The sequence below is a fragment of the Meriones unguiculatus genome, chromosome 11, assembly GCF_030254825.1.
Source record: "Meriones unguiculatus strain TT.TT164.6M chromosome 11, Bangor_MerUng_6.1, whole genome shotgun sequence".
Classification (NCBI taxonomy): domain Eukaryota; kingdom Metazoa; phylum Chordata; class Mammalia; order Rodentia; family Muridae; genus Meriones; species Meriones unguiculatus.
In genome coordinates this window covers 99,060,095-99,078,184 of record NC_083359.1, presented here as the reverse complement: position 1 = coordinate 99,078,184, position 18,090 = coordinate 99,060,095, and the positions used below count along the sequence as shown (strand labels likewise).

At 38.4% G+C, this 18,090-nt stretch overlaps 1 protein-coding gene across 4 annotated transcripts in view; it reads left to right on the top strand.

The window, feature by feature from the left end:
• Ahctf1 (AT-hook containing transcription factor 1) overlaps nucleotides 1-18,090 on the top strand; it is a 53,983-nt gene that overhangs the window by 33,246 nt on the left and 2,647 nt on the right. For all 4 annotated transcript variants that reach the window (XM_060364785.1, XM_060364784.1, XM_060364782.1 and 1 more), the window contains exons 27-34: nucleotides 1,696-1,888; nucleotides 3,658-3,861; nucleotides 4,345-4,762; nucleotides 6,621-6,720; nucleotides 8,931-9,025; nucleotides 10,428-10,636; nucleotides 11,988-13,725; nucleotides 17,255-17,388. In XM_060364785.1, coding sequence (XP_060220768.1) covers nucleotides 1,696-1,888; nucleotides 3,658-3,861; nucleotides 4,345-4,762; nucleotides 6,621-6,720; nucleotides 8,931-9,025; nucleotides 10,428-10,636; nucleotides 11,988-13,725; nucleotides 17,255-17,388 — 3,091 coding nt within the window. The remainder of the gene's footprint in view (nucleotides 1-1,695; nucleotides 1,889-3,657; nucleotides 3,862-4,344; nucleotides 4,763-6,620; nucleotides 6,721-8,930; nucleotides 9,026-10,427; nucleotides 10,637-11,987; nucleotides 13,726-17,254; nucleotides 17,389-18,090) is intronic.

The window sequence follows — 18,090 nt, the reverse complement described above, 5'->3', positions numbered from 1 at the left end:
TTGTCAAAAATTATACTAATTTTATTAAAAATTAAAGTTGAGATTTTTTTTAACTAACAGTGAGTTACTTGTCATAAGTTTATAACAATTGAAAACCAAAGATGTTTGGAGCTTTTTTTTGAAAGTTTGAAAGGACTGAAGTTGGTTATGGTTTCCATTTTCTCCTGAAATGACATGAGTGTAAATGATGTCTGTCCTTTCCAGTAGTTGGAACGATTTCCCATAAGCCACTGTCTTGGTCCCTTTTAACTTAGCAGCACTGCGGGAGAGGCAATAAGATCTTCTGCAAGCCCAAGCCTAAGAGTTTCAGGTCTCCAGTGTAATGAGAAAGCTATATTAACTCTGATGGCAGAGATCCTGTTAGTTGTGATTATATGTCTTCTCAGAAAATTATAACTTGTTCCCCAGTTCTCTTATTTTTCATATTGATTTACATTGTTGGACAGAAAACACATAATAATTGAACTTCTTTTGAAGAAGTAGAGCTGGATAGGTACTACTGGTCAACTCTGGTGTTGTGAGGGTTACATGCTATTCTCTTTCACTTGTTTTATTTGTGTGTATATTAGAAAGCCTATTCTTATTTGGATCACACCAAAAAAAATAGGAGGAAATCTCAAGACCTAATATGATGTTTAGCGCGTCCTTTATAACTTCTGTTTTCTTATGTTTTTCAAGATAGAGTTGCTCTGTGCAGCCCTGTCTGTCCTGTAAGTAGCTCTGTAGACCAGGCTGGCCTCAAACTCAAAGATCCACCTGCCCCTGCCTCCTGAGTGCTGGGATTAAAGGTGTGTGCCACCATCACCTGGTCCATTTCTTAATCAGATAAACATTTTTTGGTGGTTTTTTAAAAGTATAATTTTAGTCATCTTGACGGGGGTTTGGGAATGGTTTCCACAAATATTTTTTTCACTGAGTAACAATTTGGTGCCCCTTCTATGTAGTGAGAAATTGAAGACTGGGATTTCAAGGAAAACAACATCAACTAAGGGTTCTTAATTCTGGCAGCAGCAAAGCTGGTCACTTCTCTACGCATTTTCAGCTGAGATTGCCCTTGCATTTTGGAGGAAGTAAATGATGCTGGGGTGTTTTGTTTTGTTTTGTTTTTTGAGACAGGGTTTCTCTGTATAGTCCTGGGTGTTCTAGAACTAGCTCTGTAGACCAGGCTGGCCTGAAAGATCTGCCTCCCTAATGCTGGGATTAAAGGTGTGTGCCACCACCACCTGGCGATGGTGCTAGTTTTATCATTAAAAATCATAAGTTGGAGGTGATGGCATATGCCAATAATACTAGCATTTGGAAGGCAAAGGCAACACAATCAGGAGTTCAGGGCAATCCTTGGCTACACATACACACAGACTCACACACAATTCACTGAAACACAGTGAGAAGAACAGCCTGTAGGAATAGTCCACCAGATACTGTGACCTGAAGATGACCTAGAAATTTAAACTCCATGTTACTTGAAGGTGGGCAGTTGGAGTTCTTCGTTTTTAGATTGTTTTCTACAATTCCTAATTCTTTGCTTTGAAAGAACTTCAGACTTTTTATGATGGTGGCCGTTTTGTTGCATTAGTGAACTTAACTAAAATCAGGGTTACATGTTATGGCATTTAATGGTGAGCATAGAAACAGGAGAAACTGTTTTGAACTTAAGAAGTTACTGGGTTGAGATCTATTTCTATTTAATTGCAGATTATTGGATTTGGTTGTTCATCCTATCCCACAACCTTCTCAATGTTTGGAGTTTATTCAGCAAAGTCCAACAAGATCTCCTTTGTGTCTGCTGTCCAGTTCATTGCCATTAAGCTCACAGTTAAAAAGGCCACATCAGAGCACTTCCAGGCCTGCGGAGTTACTTTTACTTGAGACTCCTCTTGTAGTTAAGGTTAGTGTTGCCTGTCCATCTTCCTGGGGATTAGCACTCTGCACATTGAACAGAGAAATTAAACCACACAGCATGATTCTTGGTATTTATGCTTTAACTCTTAGGGTTATACATTTGTCTGTCTGTCTCTTTTCTCTGGGTGTGTGTGTGTGTGTGTGTGTCTGTCTGTCTGTCTGTCTCTCTCTGTTTCGCTTTTTTTAAAATTTTTTTTATTTTTAAGATTTATTATTTTGTGTATATGATTGTTTTATCTGCATTTACACTTGCCAGAAGAGGGAATCAGATGGTTGTGAGCCACCATGTGGTTGCTGAGAATTGAACTCATGACCTTTGGAAGAGCAAATGGTGCTCTTAACTGCTGAGCCATCCCTCCAGCCCCTCTGTTTCACTCTTTAAGATATCTTTTCTCTGTGTAGCCCTGGCTGTACTGGAACTCAGAGATGTGCTTGCCTCTGCCTCCCTTGTTGGGATTGAAAGTGTGTGCCTGCTGCTGCCACCACCACCCACAGTTATGTTTTCAAAGTACTGTTTTTGCTTTGTTCTTAAACACAGTTGACTATGTCTATCCATATCTACTTAGTAATGTTTAGAGTATAATGCAAGTCTGTATACCATTATCATAAAATGTCCTTTTTAAAATGCTTTTGAGTTTTGAGTGGTTATATGTATTTAATTATTGTTGATAATCTTCATGTTGGTGTTTTTCTTCCAAATACTTTGCTCTTAGGCTTATTTTTACTTTGTTTTACTTTGAGCTACTGTTATCAGGCAATCTTTAAGTCTTTCTTTTGGCCATGTGTGATAAATTACTAATTAAGAAGAGAACAAGTTTACACTAGTGATGACTAGTGTAATTGGCATACATGTTTTCATTTTCTAAGTGTATTTGCTTATGGTGTCATAGGCTCTGTTGTTTGGGCTCTGCTACTTATGTATTTATCTATCTATATCTATCTATTTATTTATTTTGAGAGAGTCTCACTAGTAACCTAGGATATTTGCATATGGTGTCATAGGCTCTGTTGTTTGGGTTCTGCTACTTACTTATTTATTCATTTGTTTGTTTGTTTGTTTTGAGAAAGAGTCTCACTAGTAACCCAGGTTGGACTGGGACAGTATGGCTAAGCTTAGGATAGCATAGAATTTGTTATCCTTTTGTCTTAGCCTCCTGAGTGTGGGCCATTGCTATATTCTTTTCCCCCCCCAAAAAAAAATCACATTTTTATATTCTCTCTGGCTAGGAGCAGAGGAGCTCAAAACATTATTTGTAAAACACTAAAATCAGTTGTTAATTCACGAACATGGGTTTTAGTCATACACTATTTTCCTTTTTTTTTTTTTCCCCACTTAATTTAAAGAGAAAAAAAGTCAGGGTCTTGGGCTGGAGAGATGGCTCAGAGGTAAACTGCACTGGCTGCTCTCCAAAAGGTCCTGAGTTCAATTTTCAGCAACCACATGGTGGCTCACAACCATCTATACTGAGATCTGGTGCTCTCTTGTGGCCTGCAGGTGCATATGCAAGCAGAATGCTGTATACATAGTAAAAAATCTTTAAAAAAAAAAAATCAGGGTCTTTAAAGAAATTGTAGACATAATCTTGTAAACTGAATATGTTCTAGTTGATTTTTTTATTTTCCTATCAGTCTGAAATAAAATTTTCTACTTGTGTTTTTGGAGGTAGAAATGTATATGCTTTTGACATTACTGTCTGCCCTGTGTAACTTACTTAAAAACACTAATGATTGGCTTCTTTTTGCTCTTCATTGCAGAAAGCCAAGTCTTTGGCTCTGTCAGCTACTTCTTCTGGATTTGCCGAGTTTACTCCTCCATCCATCCTTAGGTCTGGTCTTCGAACAACACCTTTAGCATCTCCCTCTCTGTCGCCTGGAAGATCTCTCACTCCGCCTTTTAGACTTAAAGAAACTAAGATTTCTTTTGTGGAAGAAGGCATGAACACACACTGGACTGATAGAGTAAGTTTCATTAACATAACTGAAGTGTTTGTGTTTGTATGCAATTTTGTGGATAATCTTGCATCTAGCAGAGTCCTGAAACCTTTAGAACATGCGCTAAGCCAATATATATATCTCTACATGTAAAGTGAAATAGTTTGTGAGTGAATATCTTTCGATGGTGTAGTTTTCATCTAATATCTTGTTGATTTTTCTTGGCCTATTGGTTTATATATAGAAAGGATGTCTGTGGAGTCCCACTTCAGTTAATATTAATTAAAATCCACCCACTTGATAATTTTGTATCACCTGGCCTGTACATTGTATTTTGTTTTAATTACTACTAAGTTACTAACTAGAAAATGTTAATAATTTAATGTTAATAATTTTTAGTTATATGTCTAAAGAAAGTTTAAACAAATAAGTGTGGAAAGGGTGGGTGGGTGTGATTAGAATGGATAGATAGCGTGGAATTTTGCGTTAATTGTCTTTTCATAATCCCAGGCTGCAGATGACCGTAACACAAAAGCATTTGTTAGTGCATCTTTCTATAAATGTGCACCTTCAGCAGAAGCTGAATGGATGGCAACCAGTGATAAAAATACATACTTTCCTCTGGATGTCCCTGCGAAGGACCATCAGAAAGTAGTTGCAGAATCACTGGATACCCACTCACGAAGTCTGGAGAAACTGGATGTGAGCAAAGAAGACAGTACAACTTCAGCCAGATCAGACCAGACCTCCTTAGAGTATCACGATGCTCCCTCACCGGAAGACTTTGAAGATGGCATTTTTGTGTCTCCTAAGCCAGCAAGTGCTTCCACTGAACTAACTGCTGATTCAGCTCTACAAACTGAAAAGGAGAATGATAAACATCTGTTTAAGTCAGAACGTACTCCTTCACTTGTAGAGAAACAAATGGGTAGGAACTGTTACTCAAAATTATCATTGTTGTCCACAATAAAATTATTAATAGAATATTTTCTACCATAGAAAGCAGAAGTCCAAATCTATTCTTACAGTATGCTAAGTTCTAGACCTGGTAAATTTTATTTCAGCTTAAGAAAATGGCTTGTGGGCTTAGCCATTAAAGGCTAGGCTCACAACCATAAATATAAGAAAATGGCTTGTGTTCTTTCACAAGTTGGTAAGATTTGGTGACGAGATCTTGTATCTGCTGCCTTATTATTTAGCCATGACATTTGCAAAACAGCAGTAGTTAAGAAAGGGTGTAACGTGCTGCCTTGAACATTCCCATTAACTATAAGAAGTAGTGAGAGTGCTCACTTTATAAACTGGGTGAGTACTGTAATATTGGACTTTTCTGGCAGCCTGTTCGTAGAAACCAGGAATTTAATGCTGCTCTCTGCCCTCACCTCTGAAAGTAAACACATGAAGGTCATAAGTGTCCTCAGGACTGTGTGTTTATTGTCTTAATAGATTCTTACCTGTTCTCTGGGGGATTTTTGTTTGATTATTTACCAAAGTTTTTTTTTTTTTTAGTTCCTAAAGTATGTGCTGTAGTAGAAAATAAGCTTCCCACAGTGTGTGCTGGCTCCTGACTGTCAGTACTTAGTGCATAGACAGAGTACTTGCCTGTGCAGCCTGTAGAACTTAGTTGACTATTGACAGATAGTTAAAATGCAACTTACTTAATGCTTTTCTGGGACATGGGGCTAAGTGAACATCAGACAGATTTGGCTAAGAATTGGTGGATCAGATGTCTGTTTTGCATTATTACATTTGTTTTGAGCAAATTTATAAAAATTATTTCCTTAGGTCTATAAAACTAAATGCATATAATAAAAATCTGTCATTTAGGAGCTGGAGAAATGGCTCAGAGGTTAAGAGCACTGACTGTTCTTCCAAAGGTCCTGTAGTTTGATTCCCAGCAACCACATGGTGGCTAATAACCATCTATCATGAGATCTGGTGCTCCCTTCTGACATCCATGCAGGCAGACTACTGTATAAATAATAAATAAACCTTAAAAAAAATGTTATTTGTCCAGGGGTGGATGTAGCTTATGTGATAGACTTCGGTTCGCCTAACAAGCCCTGAGTTCAATCCCCAGCACCAAATTAAGCAGGCAGAATAGAACTGTAATCCTAGAACTCAAGAGAATTAAGTTAAAAGTCCTCCTCGGCTGCATAATACTTGAAATTAGCCTGGGATATATTAGCGCTTATTTCCCCACCCACCCCTGAAAAAATTGTGTCATAAGTAGATTCTCTTTGGGGCTTTTGGCCTAGGTTGAATGAAGGTTTTGTAACAGGTGAATGAGTTTATTCAGATTGTGGTATCTTTAACAAACATAGACATTAATTGTTCTAATTCCAGTCATAAATGTATGTGCCTAGAATTTCATGGTGCTTTCTTTTATTGATGTGCTGTATTATTAAATAAGGTATTCATAGCAGTATGTTTTAGTTATTTCTACACTATTAAGCCATCTCAAATAGAAATCTTTTTGTAGGGCTATTGTATAACATAAACCCTAGAGTAAAGTAGGTTAAATTTGAGTCTTAGCACAGCGTCTAAACATGGTTTGTTTAGATCTGAGCAAAGTGTGTAACTTTATGCTTCATTTTTTTTTTCAACTACTTCTTTGGATATTGAGTATTGAAGTAATTTAGGGAAGTTAAGAGCCCCTTGAGCTAGGCCCAAAGAATTAGAAGGAAGTGCTAACAGCCTGATGCAACATGAGAACAAAAGAAGCAGTTCCTTTAGACTGAGAGAGGGTAAGACATTTAACATGACCTTATCTGTTTGGCTTATAGGCACAGTAGAAGTTGCATTGGAAGGATTTTCAGAATTCAGTCACTTAAGCCCTCATCAAAGAATTGAAGCTTCTCTTGGTGTGTCATCAGTCTGTGAAGGGTAAGCTTATAGAAACAAGTAAAATTGGAGATATATGTAGCTTATAGAGTATGTAGTTAAGAGTATGTACTGCTCCTCCAAAGGACCCAAATTCAATTCTAAAATTGCCAAGGGATCTGGTGCCTCCAGCCTCCTCAAACACCTTCACATACCCACCCATAGACAGACAGGCATATTTAAAATAAATTGGGATGGAGATACGGCCTATCATTTAAGAGCACTTGCTGTTCTTCCATAGTACCTGTGCTCTTACCACCATACATATACATGAGATGCTTCACAGCAGAGAGACTTTATCTCACAAGATAAGCTGGAAATCATAGACATCGGAGGTGGCCTGCATGCGCACACATACATGCATCTGCGCGCGCACATGTATGTATACGCACACAAAGGAGGACATTGGTCCAGTGTCTGTGTCCTCACTTCCTAAGACAGTTTATTTCCTATTTGGGTGTGATAGACCCAAAAGTGTGCCAGGCATGATGGTGCATTCGTTTAATCTCAGTACTCAGGAGGGAGAGGTAAGTGGATCTCTGTGAGTTCAAGGCCAGCCTGGTCTGCAAAGTGAATTCCAGGACAGCTGGAGCTACTTAGTGAGACCCTGAATCAAAGCAAACAAAAGACCTAAGCATGTGTTTCTGAGTGTCATTGGGAAATACTATGCTTGTAGTGCCAGCAAAGCCACGGTGAGCAGACGAAGCTCGTCACGGCTTGCTACCTGAAACACGGTCTAGCTAGGTATGATGGCTCACAACTCCAACCTCAGCACTTAGTGAGCTCCAGGGTAGTTAGTTAGTGACAGTGTCTCCAGTACTGAAAAGAAACCCCAGCTTAGCTGATTGGTTCCAGTTTGTAGATTATACTCAATTGCAAGGTTATGTTAAAATAGCTATCAGCCCACTGCTTCCATTATAGAAAGTCAGCTGACCTCTCAGGAGTTAGTGTGATCACTGGAGCTATTCGTCACCTTTGTTTTAGCTAAACACTTTTAGTAGCACTGTTTTAGAGCATATAAAATAGTGACAGCTTTAATTCTTTAGAGTTAATAAGTTTAATAAACTAACCAACATAAAATATGAATTTGTAAGACACAAGAATAGTTCACTACTTTACGAATAAACAGTGGGTATGACATTACTTGATTGTCACCTCTGTCAAACCCACTCACATATTTTCTGCTGAAAATAAAAATTTAATAAGTGGAATGTTCCAGGATGTAAAAAGAAAGGAGAAATAAAGGATTTTCCTGATTTTTTTCTAATTATTTATTTTGTAATTTTTCATTTTAATTAAAAAAATAGAATGTTACTTATTTTAGTAGGTTTGATGGACAGTTGTAACAGCAGATAATTGTTCATATGGGAATGAAAATCTAGGTGAATATCAATATTTTGGCAAGGTAGTGGGTTTTTTTGGTTGGTTGGTTGGTTGGTTTGGTTTGGTTTGGTTTTTCAGAGACATGGTTTCTTTGTAGGCCAGGCTGTCCTCTGACTCAGATCTACCTGCCTCTACCTCCTGAGTCCTGGGATTAAAGAGGTGCACCCCCACTGCCCAGCCAAGATAGTTATGGGGTAGGTTGTAAAGATTTAGTTGTTGGTTATTAGTTATCATTGCTATAAATATATCAGGATAATTTCACAAACATCTGCAAATGTTTGTATACTTCAGAGACCACTTTCTTGGGAATGTATTGTTTGTGCTGTCTTTAAAATCCACCATGCTTTAGTTGGGACTTAGGAGAAGGCCTGACTTAGGAGAAGGCCAGTGATGGATTACTGCTGGAAAATTTTACAACTTAACTTTCATGTATTGCTCGTTCTGGGTCATTTATCTTATGTTTCCAGTTAGGATTATGTGCTGATGGTGAGCCTACCAAGTCGTAGAAAGTATTGTCAGACTTAGCTGAAAAATACAGCCATTGATTATTTTTAAATACCTGAAGTGTCATTCATATACCTATAGGCACGGTAAAAATTATTTTATCTATACTTTAAGGCTATGCACCCGGTGTGTTACAAATGAATAAAATAGAAGAAAGTAGGAGAAACAAATGCAACAGTGTTTCTAATTCTCTTGTACATTTTATAAAACTTAGAATGTGCTTGATGGTGGCTTCTGAGGTTTGGTTTTCGTAACAGAGTAACAAGTAGAAGAGGGTAGAACAGGTGGAGTCTTACATACTAAAATGTGCATTATTGTTTCTCAAGGAAAAGTCCCACCTCACAACCCAAGGCATCAGTTCTGGATGAAATAGTGTCTACTGGAAGCCTAGCCTCCACACTTACAGCAGACCACAATGAATGTATGTATCATTTAGTGTTTTGAATCGGTACTTAAAGACTATTAGATTTTTCTTTTCTCGATTCTTTTCTGGCCAGCTTTTATGGAGTAAAGGCATTCGAACGATATCAGCTATCAAGAGACCAAGAAAAGGAATTTCAGTGAATTTTGTGGACATTGATTTTTTTTTTTTTCAACATGAAAGAATAGCAAAATAAATTACCAGTTCATCACAGTTTATTCAGGAAAAATTACTAAAAGCCAGGCTATTCATTTTAGTCTCTGGTGTTACCAATTTACATTTTCCTCTTCCTGGAGTGTGTTGTTGTGATTTTGGAATAGGGAGATACTAAGGTAACTACAGAACGTGCCGATCTAACAGACTGCTTTTGTTTTGTAACCTCTGGTCTGTACTTAATAATTGTAAGACTGAGGTATTCCTGGGTATGTTTAGAGTAGTACATTTAATTAAAATTTTTTACTCAAAAAAAAAGGCATTTAAAATATTTAAGACTTTTTTTTTCCCCATAGCAGTAATAAAGGACAGGACATTATTCTTTTCCTTAATATTGTATCCTGTCATTGAATAAGGATGTTCTGTGTGTTTTAAGTAGTTTTTGGTAAACATTTGATCACAATATTTTTGTCAGTTATTATTCTATATATTTTTTTTCCTTAGTGGGTGTCATATTTCTCTTGGTTAGATGTAGCTTACAAGGTCGTAGCACACACAGACTTCTAATATTTTATTGTTTTTTCCAGTAAAGGTTGCTGTACTTCATGTATTGAGGGGGAGATGGGTTATGGTGTCAAACATAGGTATAAATTATTTCTCATTGTACTAATATTTACATTCTAGGAATATGAACCGCATTAAAAAGTATAGGGGTATTTAGGCTAAAACATAGACATCTTTTCCCCCTTGAGGTTATTGTGTTTGTGTCATTTATAAATGCTGAGCCTCATAGTGACATAAAACTTAGACAAAAAGAAAAGTCAAAGGGATGTCCTTTTTAAGTGGACCCTAAAATTAAGAAGTGTCCGAGAAGACACACCTGAAGTCTGAGTGCCCTTAGAGTAGTTATCATCATGGTAAACTTTGACAATAATGGCAAGAATTGTATTCCAATTCAGAGAAGCCAATGGTTCAAGTGTGAAGTTTATCTTCCATGTTGCCTTTGTGGGAAGCGTGCACATATTGTTTCAACTGATACTAAACAGTTGGAACTGTACAGAGGAAGAGCCACAGAGAGACCCACCTCCTGGAGACGGTACAAACTTTCTGACAGCTTATTAAGAAAATTCTCTCAGCTCTAGGTAATCTGTTGCTTTCTGAATTATATGAATGAAGTTTTTTTTTTTGTTTTAGAATGTAAGAAGTTATTCTGTTTTATTTTGTGTTGTTTTGTTTTGGGTTTTTCCAGCTGTGGCCAACACGGTTGAAGATGGTGAAAGGTCTGGGCCCACCACCTCTCAGTGCCCTGTTACCTCTGAATGGAGCCTTGACCAGAAACTAACATTAACCTTAAAAGAAGATCATGAGCTAGGAGCTGGTGCACTAACAGAGAGTGTTGGCTTCCCGGAAGACAAGCCTCAGATTTCTGCCAGGCCTCCTGAGGCTCAAGAAGTTCATGTAAAAATACTAATTTTTCAATGTTTTATAAGTTTTAGTAGTTGGGCTTTAAAGATGATCATTTAAGCTTTGACAACATAAAGATCTCAAAAAAATAAGTATATAAATGTTTTGTGGAATATAAATATAACACAAACTTTTAAGAGATTGATTTTTTTGAAAACCAAAAGATATTAAGCCACAACTTAGGTGTTTTTTGTTTTTTTTGCTCATTTGCTTTAAATAGAAAGTTGTTTTTTGTTTTGTTATCAATAAACGGAGTAACTACTTGAGACATTTAGACTCCATATATGTTAAGTGATTATAGTGAAACAGGATCTCCCTCCTTATCTGTGGGAGAAAGACACTGGAGAAAAGGTTTCTTTTAGTACTTGATAGGACCTTCTGTTTTCCTAAGAATCTTGTCAAATCCCTTTCATTATTAAGGGAACTTTTGAGTAAATGAATATAAGGTTAAAAGCCAATTCTTCTAATCATCCTAATTTGAGTTTATTTATTTATAACTTCCTCCACATTCATCTTTATAAGTATTCTCTCCCTGAAATAAATGGCATTAAGTTTCCTATTTCTTCATTTGGAGGCTAATGAAACTGGAGAGTGGGACGGGACTCCTCATCTCCAGGTTGTGTCTGGTCTGGCAGCTCACTATTTGGGGAGCGGGAAAATGTCTTTGTCTAGGTGGGTGATAATGTCTACCTTCTTGGTCAGGAGATCTCTCTGTTACTTTCTACCTCCTCCTTTTTCTCCCCTTCCCTTACCAAAAGGTAAATGCAAGGACCATTCCTTCTTCCACCAAACCCTTGCAAGAGAGGTACTGAACTTGAAAGCCTTAGGAATTTCATGGTTTATGCAGCCCCAGCAAAGGGAAGAAGATTGAGTCTAGCCCAAGGGAGCTTATGTAGGTGAATTGTTCTTCAACCTTATGGGGATCATGCTGTTTAGAAAAGTATGCATAGTTAGGTAATTTGGGGATTATTGTTTGGGGTTATTGCCTTTTATTAAGTTTTTTGTTGGATAAAAGAATAAGTTTTTAATTTTAGAATTGTTAGCATGTTTTCAAGATTTTGTTAAATACTGTCTTTTTTAGCTAAGCAAATGTGGTATTTGTAGTTTAATTCCAAACATAATCTCAGTATCTTTTTTTTCTATGTAGTTATTTTGATTGAGGTTTCATTTCTTAAATGGATATTTCATGAAGTAAACCCATTAGCATATGCCATAAGTCAAGTGTAGTTTTTATTTTTAAAAAGGATACACGAAAAGTGAGGTGGTCATTAAAATCCTGTATGCTTTGGGTCAAAATGTATTTTTGTAATTTATTAACTAGTTTCGTACCTTTAATTCATTTTAGTTAATTGAACCTGAGAGACTTGAAGTTCAAAATTCAGAAGAGGAGGCGAAGAATCTTTCATTTAATGAGTTGTACTCCTCGGGAGCACATAGACTTCAGTATAATGTTGACACCATTGAGCAGCAGTTTTGTGACTTGCCTGATGATAAGGACCCTGCTGAGTGTGACATTGCTGAAGTAGATGGGGAACTCTTTGTAACTCAGAGCAACTTTACCTTGATATTGGAAGGCGAAGAAGGAGAAGTTGAGACAAGTGATTCTGCAGCCCCTAGTGTGTTACCGAGAGCAGCTAACATAGCAGCCAAGGAAAAATCTGTGTCTGGAGTGGAATCCAATAATCAAGAACATGTTACAGATTTGCCACCTGCTGTAACTGGTAACAAAGAACCCCACAAGGTAGAGACCTTACCATATGTGCCTGAACCAATTAAAGTGGCAATTGCAGAAAATTTGTTGGATGTAATTAAAGACACAAGAAGTAAAGAAGCAACCTCAGCAGATCAGGTTGTTCATGAAAACAAAGCATTAGTAAGCCCAAAGGTTACACATTCTTCAAGGTTAACAAAATCTACACTGAAGACCGTTCGGAAAGCAAGTGCAGAGACTGTAAATACCAGCCAGGGTGGTAACGGGGTTTCTACCAGAACTCGCACAAGAAGGCAGCATGCCCTAAACCTGAACGTCACAACAGAACAGGAGTCCTCGGCAATTGCTACTCCTAAGAAGAAAACTAGAAAAATAAAAGAACTTCCTGGGTCTTCTGAAAGTACCTGTTCTGAAATAAAAGAAACACTTGAGAACCAGCAGACACTTCAGAGTCCTCCCCCTCCTAGGAGAGGAAGGAAGCAAAAGGAAGAAGTTAGCCAGTTAACACTGGCAAGCACTGATGCTGTGGAGCAGGAGCCTCGGAAGACGCCTGAAAGACTGAGGCCGCAGCCACCAGAGCCAGCCACTGAACAGAAGTCATCTGTTAGAAAAGGGGCTCCTAGAAGACTAAAGAAATCTGTAGAAAATGGGCAAAGTGCAGAAATTGTAAATGATCTAAAAGTTAGTAAAGCAGCAAGTCATGGTGGGACTGTCAAAAAGCTGAGGAATAATAATTTAGAAAATTCTCAAAATATGGAGTATAAAGAAGATGAGAAGGCCAGTGACCAGCAATTGCCTCTAAAACGAAAAAGGGTGAGGGAGAGTGAAGTTAGTGTGTTGAGTATTACAGAGGAGCCTAAGCTTGACCCATCTCAGTTGCCTCTTCAAACAGGATTTGATGTGCCTGCCACACCTAGGAAACGTGGCAGACCGAGGAAAGTAGCTCCAGTAGAAGCTGTTGGTTCCACAGCCACTGAGGAGCAGACAGCTTCCCAGAAGAAAGAAGTTCCCAGTGTCCGAAGATCTACACGGAACACCCCAGCTAAAAATGTGAGTGCTTTACAAAAGTCCATTTTAGTGCCAAATGAGGAAGCTGCTGTTGTGATGACTTCTAAGAAAAAACTTACAAAGAAGTCTGCAGATGAAAGCCGGAAAGGTCCATTACCAGCAGAATCAGACTGTGCAGATGAAACAAACCACAAAGAGCCTGCTGACCGAGAAGGAAGATTGCTTGCCATGGCTGCTTTGACCAAATCTTCCCGGAGCACAAGGACTAGGTCTAGAAAGACCATGTTGTTGACAGACTTTTCAGAACCCAAAACTGAGCCTTTGTTTTCTCCTCCTTCAGTGAAGGTTCCAAAGAAAACAAAAGGTATTAAATATTATTCATTTTTATCTTATTTAGAGTGCACAGCCTAAAATTGGGTTGTTTAAAAAACACTGTTTGAGTTCCTTTTTTTGATTTGAAGCCCTAAATATTTTTCCTAAAAGAAAAAAAATTGTAGTTAAAAGACAACACACCGACTCCCAAAAAAACAAACTCAGATAAAATTGATCTAAAGTTTGTTTCCTAATTGATTTTCAGATTCAAGATTATCTAGAAATTTTTTATGGCTCTTTGTATCCCACAGTCCATTCGATACAGGGTTTAGTGTCCTATTTCTTTTACTGTCTTTATATCTAAGCAACTTAGTTTTATTTCCTTTCACGTACAACTTTTTTTTATCGTGTGTGCGGTATTCTGCCTGCATGTATATCTGCAGGCCAGAAGAGGGCACCAGATCTCATTATAGATGGTTGTGAACCATCATGTGGTTGTTGGGAATTGGACTCAGAACCTCTGGAAGAGCAGCCAGTGCTCTTAACCTCTGAGCCATCCCTCCAGGCCCCATTTTTTGTCATCTTAACATAATTTTCTATATAGCTGTTTTTCTGTTAAAACAATATACATCTTTTGTAGAAAATTCGATAATAAATATATGTACATGGATGCTCTTGCTATCATAAATATTCTTTGCTTAAAGAATAAACAGAATAAGCCAAGCATGGTGTGTACCTGTAGTCCCAGTGCTGAGGAGGCTGAGGTGGCAGGACCCATATTAAAAACACACATTGCAGTTTATGAACATACTTTTTTCGTGATCATTTTCAGATACTCATGGAGGGGCTGTGTATACTTTTGAGCAATTTCACTAGCCTGTCTGGAAGCCAAGTATCTTACAGGGAACCTGGAACTTGGCAATTAGCTAAACTGGCTGGTCAACAGACCTCAGGATCCTGCTGTTTTTGCCTCTCAGCGCTGGGAGTATAGACACTTATTACTTTGCTAGCATTTTACATGAATGCTGGGGATCTGAGCCCAGGTACTTATGCTTGCACAGCATTTTATGGTATTGTAGTGTAGGGTTTGTCCACAGGTCCCTGAACATGCTCCTGTGGAACATTCTCATGTTTTGAGGGTTTCTGTGTTAGACTAAGCACATTTTATTTTAGGTAGCTGGGGGTATTGGAATTAAGATATTTTGAGAATCAGAATTTTTTTGGAAGTTGGCCACAATGGAATCATTTGAGCACAAAAAGGAGTTACTGCTACAAACCAGAGCTACCTTTTTCCTTTCTTCCCAGAGAGCTGTTTCTAGCACAGTACTGGATTTGTCTCGTAATTTTAACTTTTTAGTCGTAAGTAAGTACTGGGTTGTCAAAATGTTTTCAGAAATTTGCAGAGATAGATCATAGATTTTTGTGTATGCCTTGAAAGGCATATAGAAAAAACAGTGAATAGGCCAAGCATTTTTGAACATGACATTGAATTCTTAAATTTCTTTTTGGCTTTTTAAGATAGGATTTCTCTGTGTAGCCTTGCCTGCCCTAGCACTACCTCTGTAGACCGGGCTAGCCTCAAATTCACAGAGACCCAACTGTCTCTGACCTCCCAAGTACTGGGAGTAAAGGCTACCACCTAGCTAAATTTCTCTTCTTAGTCCCTAGAAGTAAATGAGGGCGCTTACATGGAGACTGTGAGGTGCTCTGAGAAAGCCAGTGTTGTTGCTGCTCCAGATAACCTAGAAAGAGTTGTGGACAGTAGGAGGTGCCTTGCTATCAGTGGCCAGAAGTGTGGTTTCTGCCTCTTACAAGCTGATAGTGAAGTTGCCCAATGTTGCTTATGCTTTATCTCTTGTTCAGAACCATGGCTTTTGTGGGCTGGGAAGATGGCTCAGTTGGTAAAGCACTTGACCCTCAAACTTGAAGAACTGAGTTTAGATCCCCACAGTCTGTGAAAGGCTGGCATGGTACACAAGACTGCTCACCCAAAACAAACCCCAACCAAACATCCCAAACTATGACTGTTGTACATTCTTGTGCGGATGCATGTGTGCATTTATGGAGGTTAGAGGCCTGGGGTGCTTGTCCCCAGGTGTCTTCCACCTTTTGTTGACACAGGTCGTTCGCTGGAACTCTGTTAGCCGTAGTTGGCCCATGAGCAACCTGTCCCCACCTCTCACCATTGCAGTGGTGGGTGTTTGGCCTTGTTATGTTTGAGATAGGATCAGGCCAACTAGGTCCCAAATTTGTCATTTTCTTGCCCCTACCTCCTGCTGGAGTCATAGGTTTGGCCCTTTATGTCAGCAAAAGTCATAAAGCAGGATATGACATCTGGCATGGTCAGCCAGTCTGTGTGTGTCTGTCTCTGTGTGTTTAAAGATTTGTGTATTTATTACATATATAATTTGTTATGTATACACGTCTGCCTGCAGGCCAGAAGGAGGCACCAGGTCTCGTTACAGATGGTTATGATGCATTAGCTCAAGTCCCCGCACCATGTGGTTGCTGGGAATTGAACTCAGAACCTCTGGAAGAGCAGACAATGCTTTTTACCTCTGAACCATCTCTCCAGCAGCCCCACGAACAACTTTTTATAAAGCACTTACTATATGCATCAGATTGTGGTGGTCCTCAGTTGTCATCTGTGTCCTGCTTTTTTATTAGCTGCGGCACGGCTAGGAAATCCCTGGCCCACAGCATTGTGTGCTCCCGCAATCACAACACTGTTAAGACACTGTTTAAAAGGTTCAGAGTAGGAGTCTACTACATGGTACATATCTTTAATTGTGTGTTTTGAGTCAGTTTCTTCTAAAATGTCCTTATGAGCATGTGGTTAGTTATATGTGGATTTCACTTCACATTTTCATATATGTACATAATGTATTTTGATCGTATTTAGCCCACGTCCCTAACCCTTTCATCCCCTTCCTCCTCTTAGCTAGGTCCTGTTTTTTTCTTTTTATTTTGGATGATTCAGTTAGGGAGTAGTTAAACTAGTCTGCCGCTGTGTTATAGCCTCCTGCTATTTTCCAGCTTAACTTTTTGCGTTTATGGCAGGAACTAGCCTGCATAGCTCATAAGGTAGCTAGGAAGAGGTTTTAAAGTTTGAGTCCCTCTTTGCAAATGAAATTGCTCTTGCAAGTAACATTCACTGTGTAATGGAAACCTTATCTAGAAATGGAGACTCACACTGTCATGGATTCATGCTTTTCTGAGAAGAACTGAGGATCAAACTAATGAGTAATAGTTTTGTATTGTCTGGAGTCCCATCGTTATGTTGTGGTATCATTTAGTTTGAAGCCTAAAATATTCATGAACATTTGGTTTACTTAGATAATAATGGGATTTTTCTTTTCTTTTCTTTTCTTTTTTTTTTTTTTTTTTTTTTTTCTGTTTCTGTCTCCTGACATGGGCAATAAATTTATATGCTGTTTTCTTTGTTGGAGATGTTTTTATCTTTTTAATGTGCATCCTTTGTTCCAAGATTTTTGCTGCTATATGTATGATTTGTGTTTATGTTGTTGTTGTTTAAACCATACATAGTTACAGGTAAATGTCTTGTTTCCCACTGTCCTTAGCTGAGAAAATGGAGGCCACTGCCCAGCTGAAAGACTTGGTATCAGATTTATCATCTCAGTTTGTTGTTTCCCCTCCTGCATTGAGAACCAGGCAGAAAAGTGCGTCCAGCACTTCCAAGATTCTACATGAGCTGGTAAAGAATGCATGAATGTATAAATCCTCTGTGCTTATTTGGCTTGTTGATATTCTTTGAAATAGACTACTCACCCGGAATGCCTGGAAGTCATGATCTTGCCTCGCAGGCTCCTGAGTGCTGAGCTTACAAGGATTTTTAAATGAATTTCTCCTAAGTAAATTTGTTGAAAAATGAGCTTATTTAAAGATAACATGTGGGCCAGAGAAATAGCTCAGCAATTAACTGCAGTGGCTTTTCTTAAAGAGGATTCAGGTTTAATTCTCAGCTTACAACCCGTAGCTCTAGTTCTAGAGTATCCAAAGCTCTCTGGCCTCATGGGCTATCAGACATGCATGTGGTACACATTCAGGCAAAGTACTCGTACACATAAAATTAATACAGATTTTTAAGAATGGTAATTTGCATCTATATTAAAAACCCAAAAACTCAAAATCTGTGGAATGTTTCTGATGGTGTATTGCTTATAACAGCAATTTTCCACTTACTTGTTAGAATCAAGGTTTTAAAATTAAAGTGGTTGCCAGGCCTGATGACATTTATCCTTAACCCCAGGGCTCAAGGTAGACATAGGAGGATCTCTTGCTCAGCACCAGCCTGCTCTATGTACTGAGTCCTAGGCCAGCCAGGGATGCATAGTGAGACCCTTCTCAAAAAATAATAATAAAGTGGCCATTAAAATTATCTAGGTGTTATCTGGGT